Here is a 6169-nt window from a genome sequence, read left to right on the forward strand (position 1 = left end):
GATAAAAAAAAATAAAAAAAATGGACTCAACTTCCTTATTATTCAAGAATTACCTATCCCGTTAGGGACAGATACATATTTTTATGGCACTACCTGTGCAAGATTGTTGGCTATGTGAACCATTGCTATCCAACAGGCACAATGTAAAATTGTCGTAAAATCTGCAAAAGTCATGTGAAATTTGCAAATTTGTTCCCTCTTTACCTACATCCCTGCAGGGGGTAACTTTATGTTAGTGATGCACAACTTTTTTAGCAGAGGAGCTGCTTTGCATATTTTTTCAAGCAGGCCACGACATGCGTTTTCGTTGAGGGGTAGTGGGTTGAAAGTGATATTCAAGAGTTAAGGTTTCTGTTGATTTTTTTGAATTTCGTGTATTGCAAACTGATTCTTCAAATTTGGTTCCATTAAGGAAATGCAATATAAATTAACCAAAAGTCTATTAAAAATGTTCTCAGTCAGGGTTTTCAAGAATTACCCCAAACATTTAGATTTTTCTCTATGGCCAAGTGGGCCATATGAAATTGATATGCAGGCCGCGGGAATTGGGGCCGCGGGTTGCGCATCACTGGTTTGTGACAAGTAAAATTTTACAGCCGAAAACCAAAACAATCTGGCAAGCTAGTTATTTATGACAAGTGCTTACGAATTTACAAGCGGTAAGTACAGTATGCACAAGGTACATGATAATAAGATAGACAATTTAGTGATATTTTTGTAAGAAGCCTTGGACCAGCTGATGATAGTTATAATGGGTTGATTGTTTTGAAGAGAAAAATTTAAAACAATCATTGATGGTAAGGTATGATTTGAGATTTTCACGGCCAAAAGTATTACGTATATGTAGTGTTTGTTTTAGGGGTATTATGCTGTTTTGCGCTACCTCCACCTGTAGGGCAGATGTGTAATCTGATTACACATCTGCCCTGATAATGGACACTGCAATGCTGTCCGAAACGTTGGCTAAAGGAGGTAGAGCAACACGGCATAATACCCCAAAAACAAATCACTATAATTTGTATTAAATTTGAGGAATAAAAGTGTATTTTCTAATTATTTTGTTAATAAGTATGTAATACCTACTCGTATTTTGAAAATATACTGTACTTTTGCGAATATATTGATAGTGGAGGCAGTTAGGTAGGTACGTACGACTTTTTAAAAAACCTAGTTTGGATATAATGATTAACAGCTATGTATAAGGAGCAAATATAATCGGTCCCCTCGTGCTCGTTATAACCAAGTTTGACTGTGATCGATCATCAAGTAAATACATAGTTAATACAATACGTAAACCTTCAGGTAAATTAAACATTATGTAGCCTGAACCGTCATTTAAAACCTTTATAGAGAGAAGCATTCTCAAATTCCCTTTCGCGTGGCACTTTCCCGCTCTTTTTCAGCACCTTGTGTTGGACAAGTGGTCACCAGATGCTACACAAAAGTAAAGCGTCCCCTATGCGACTTTTGTTTACGGCATTCTTTCTCATTAGCGTTTTAAATTCCGTCGCTGGCGTTGTCGTTGCGAAGTAGCTCCGAATTTATAACGATTTTTCCCGTATATAATTATTTTAAGTGTATAATTATTTCAAGATAATACATTATATTATAACAGCGAGGCTGTTCGAAGTATTTTTAAAACAGAAATAATTTTTAACTGTTTAAAAAGATAAAACACGTGGTGAACACGACGGAAAAGTTCGTCGGCCATTTTGTGTTGTTTGTTTATTTACATTGTGTTTTGTGTACCTTGTGTTTTGTGTTTTGGTTTCTTGTCCAATTTAACAATGAGTGGCTCCGAGATGTCATCATCCGATTCGGTAGAGATGACGGTAGAAGAAGTTAACAAGATCATTTTGCCAAAACAAAATGAGCCGAAACGAAAGTTGCCGAAATCGACCAAATCTACGAAAAAACATCGCATTGATAAACTCACGGCTCAAGTGGAGCACATTAGCTCGTTTATTCAGGATTTTATGGCGGCTAAAACATACGAAGATAGGAGAAACTTGGATTCCGACGAGGACGCATCATCGGAAGATCAAGAGATACACGTGGAGAGAAATTCGCGATCTTCGCTAGGGATGGGATTAGTAAATCCTAATCATGAATTCAAGGAATTAAACCTATCGATGGCGGAAACCACGTGTAAGGAACCTACAGTTCCTAAGGCGGACGCAAACCGCGTAAAGAAAATCGAAGATTTACAACACTTCGGTTCGCCTGAATGGAACGAAGTAAGGTATGGGGAGGTCGTAAGAAAATACCTGGCCAACCCCATGTTCAACCAGTTGGAGGTTAATGGAGAGTTTCTGCATTTGAATAAGGCAGAGCAATACGCGGGGTCACTTGACAAATTTTGCGGGTCACTAAGCCATGCCCTGTTGCAGCAAAATGAGTGCCTCAAGAAATCTCTTCAGGAACTGGTAAACTGGAGTGCAGAGGAAGGCAAGGAATTGTCAGCAGGTTCCCTCTTCAAGAAAGTGGAGTCGCTATTTGCCCCGGATACGCAATATCAGACAGTGACCAAAGATGTCCTGCAGATGGTCTGTGGAAGGAGAGCAAATGCGATCCAGCATCGTAGGGATGCAATCCTTAACGAGATAAAGAGCCGCTACGTACGGGAGGCAGTCAAAAATATTCCTCCAGCAGCGGGTTATCTTTTTGAACCAATGAAGCTAGAATCCCAGATTCAGCGGATGGGAGGACTGGATAAATGCTTCCCACATTCAAGCTTCGACCCTCAGCCATCAACCAGCTCGCAGATGCCCAAGAAAGTGCCAGTGAGGAAGCCTTTTCGTGAGAGCAGGCCCTTTCGGGAAAGCAGGACGTTTCGGGACAACAAGCCCTTCCGAGACAACAAAGCCCCCCGCGGAGGGCGATCTAATCAAGATGCAAGAGGTGCGGACAAGAGGGGACCAGCCAAACCAAGAAGGAATTTTGGCAACAAGGATAGGCTATGACTATCCGGAGAAGGCGTTTCAGGGGGGGCAATTGCAGCACTTCATAAGCAAATGGGAAGAATTAGAAGCACCACCAGCACTGCTAACCATGTTGCGAGGGTACAAGCTACCCTTTCGGCAGAAACCCCCTCTAAGTATAGTGGCAGACACGGTAAGCTCAACTTATAAAACCCAAATCACAGACGAAATGACACGACAAATAGACAAAATGAAAAAGGAAAAGATATTGGAATCAGCTTCAATATCGCCTTCCTTTCTGTCACGGATGTTTCTCATACCGAAGCAAGACGGGTCATTTAGGCCGGTCTTCAACCTTCGTCGTTTGAACAATTTCTTAGCTATTAGCAAATTCAGACTTATTAATGTTAATAAGGTTGCAACATTTATTCAACCAGGCGACTGGATGGTTAAAGTGGACCTTTCTCAAGCCTACTTTCACCTTCCAATTCATGAGAATCATCGCCGTTTTTTGAGACTGATTTTTAATGGAGAACTGCTTCAAATGACATGTTTGCCTTTTGGACTAGCCTCAGCTCCAAAGGTTTTTGCTTCACTTACCAATTGGATAGCGCAAAAATTAAGAGACAAAGGTCTCAGAATAATTGTTTACCTAGATGATTTTTTGATAGTACATCAAAATGAAAATATATTGAAAATGCATACATTCGAAACTATTTCAATGTTACAAACTCTTGGGTGGATAATACAATTCAGTAAATCCACTCTGTGTCCAGTTCAGAAAATTGAATATTTGGGAATTTCATGGAATTCAAGGGACGGCTTAAAAGGCCTCCCGCAAACTAAAATAGCGAAAATAACAAATTTACTGAAACAATACATTAATCTAGGAAGGTGGTCACTTGAGCAGGCCCAGAGCCTCTTGGGTACCCTCAATTTTGCTAGTTTCGCCATTCATAGAGGCAGGCTTAACCTTCGCATGTTACAGTGTGCCAGTCGCAAGCTGCCTGCATTCAAACCGAGACGACTCCATCCCATTCCTCGAACAGCGATAGAGGAGCTGAGATGGTGGAGCAGGTCCCTGCAGACGTGGTCACCAATGCATCAAGCAGTGATTCGTCATACCCTCACGACCGACGCCTCGGACTGGGGATGGGGTGCGCAGCTAGACGACCTCAGATTGAGTGGAGCTTGGTCCCAAACACAGCAACCTCTCCACAGCAATGTCAAGGAAATGCTCGCCGTGCTGGCAGCACTTACTCCTCACGGGCCAGAGCTGTCAGACTCGGGTCTCCTGATCCAGTCAGACAACAAATCGGTGGTTGCGTACCTTCGCAACGAAGGCGGCACACGATCCAAGACATTGCTCGAAGCGACTCGTCAAGTCCTTCAGATGACAGACACGTATCGCATTTCACTGTCTGCTCACTACCTACCAGGAAGGTTCAACGAGGTGGCAGATCAACTCTCCAGAAAACGCGAACCTCCGGAGTGGCATCTTTTACCAGCAGCAACAAAATTGATTTTTGCAAAATGGGGGAGACCAACTATAGACCTGTTTGCATCGGAGACAGCTCACGTTGTAGAAGATTATGTGTCCCTAAATGTATTCGACAAAGAGGCAAGTTTTGTCAACGCTTGGACTCGAGAGTGGGATTTTCCTCTAGCTTGGGTGTTCCCCCCTCCGTGCCTCATGCCGAGAGTTCTCGCACACCTCAACCGGGCCAAGGGCCTATACCTGATTGTAGCCCCGAGATGGAAGAAAGTATTCTGGAGACCAGACTTGAAAAGTCGAGCGACGAGCCCTCCTTTCACCATAATGAACCTGACAGAAGTGCTGATAGACACCAGAACCTTGAAACCCCCTCCACAAGTAGAGGATTTTATTTTGGAGGTGTGGAAGTGCCGGGGTGGAGTCAGTCATTAACAGATTGGTCGGACAAACAGAAAGAATTTTTAAAGTCAGGTTGGAGAGAATCCACACTTAAAACATATAAACCGGCATGGCTTAGGTGGCAAAAGTGGGCATTAAATCACGGGGTAAACCCGAATGTCCCTACAGGAAGTAACCTGGCAAGATTTTTAACAGATCTTAGTTTAGAAGACAATTTCTCTCCCAGCACAATTCGACTCCATAAATCGGTAGTAACAACTTTCAGTAGCCCGGAAGAAGGAAACCTAAGCTCACACCCTCTAGTCAGACAAGTTCTCAAAGCCGCAGCATTAAAGCATCCTAAACTGTCTAAGCCTCCTATCTGGGATCCCAGAATGGTGTTGACCTGGTTAGAAGCTAACCCACCCAAAAAGTTGAGTCTCTTTGAAGTCTCGAGAAGGGCAGCGACTTTACTTTTGTTAGCTTCGGGACAAAGAGTGCATGACCTGACCTTGTTACAGTGTTCGCCAGACAAACTATTCATAAATGAGGAAGGGGTCTCGTTATGGCCAGTTTTCGGATCCAAAACTGACTCTGCTACATACCAACAGTCAGGTTGGAGGTTGAGAAACGGAAATCAGCCAAATATAGACCCAGCATACTGGATTAAGAAACTGATTGAAACCTCCAAAGAACGGAGGGAAACAAAGCAGAATTTAACAGAACTCTTCATCACTACATCGGGAGCAGTTAAGGCAGCTTCAAGAACAGTCATCGCCCGTTGGGTCAAAACAATTCTAGAAGAAGCTAAGATCACAGCTGCCCCGGGAAGTGTACGGGCAGCAGTGGCGTCACTTAACTGGCTGGATAATTTTAGATTGGATGACATCCTGGCTCGAGGGAACTGGAGGAGCCGGGACACCTTTGCCAAATTCTACAGAAGGGAAGTTAATACTCCCCTAGAGGTAAATAGGGCATTGTCTGTAGCCTCCCTATTCCACCCACTGTAACACGTGAGTAGGTATTCCAGTTTTTTGACGTATTATAATAGATCACATTAGCGTTAGTGGTCACCAGTCGATAACAAACAGATCTCAATAAAGGTTTTAAATGACGGTTCAGGCTACATAATAAAATAGTTTTACCTACCAATAAAACTTATATTATGTACCTAACCTCATTTAAAACCTAGGCAATCACTGCCTGGTGAGAACTAATGAGAAAGAATGCCGTAAACAAAAGTCGCATAGGGGACGCTTTACTTTTGTGTAGCATCTGGTGACCACTTGTCCAACACAAGGTGCTGAAAAAGAGCGGGAAAGTGCCACGCGAAAGGGAATTTGAGAATGCTTCTCTCTATAAAGGTTTTAAATGA

General features: G+C 42.7%; 1 protein-coding gene across 1 annotated transcript; it reads left to right on the plus strand.

Moving 5' to 3' along the window:
- Positions 1-2755: 2755 nt before the first annotated feature.
- On the plus strand, positions 2756-5278 carry LOC149417629 (uncharacterized). Its single transcript, XM_089640456.1, has 2 exons — positions 2756-3114; positions 3910-5278. Exons 1-2 carry the CDS (start codon positions 2893-2895, stop codon positions 4846-4848), a joined length of 1161 nt encoding a protein of 386 aa, XP_089496582.1. The 5' UTR covers positions 2756-2892; the 3' UTR covers positions 4849-5278.
- Positions 5279-6169: the final 891 nt, after the last annotated feature.

The sequence above is a fragment of the Hesperophylax consimilis genome, chromosome 15, assembly GCF_061612785.1.
Source record: "Hesperophylax consimilis isolate HC1 chromosome 15, BYU_Hcon_1.0, whole genome shotgun sequence".
Taxonomy (NCBI): domain Eukaryota; kingdom Metazoa; phylum Arthropoda; class Insecta; order Trichoptera; family Limnephilidae; genus Hesperophylax; species Hesperophylax consimilis.

Bases quoted from the DNA above. Each gene is read 5' to 3' on its own strand.
- LOC149417629 (XM_089640456.1), top strand. From the start codon at position 2,893: ATGCAAGAGGTGCGGACAAGAGGGGACCAGCCAAACCAAGAAGGAATT. The intron at 3,115-3,909 runs GTAAGCTCAACT...CGCATGTTACAG, and splicing joins TAAGTATAGTGGCAGACACG to TGTGCCAGTCGCAAGCTGCC.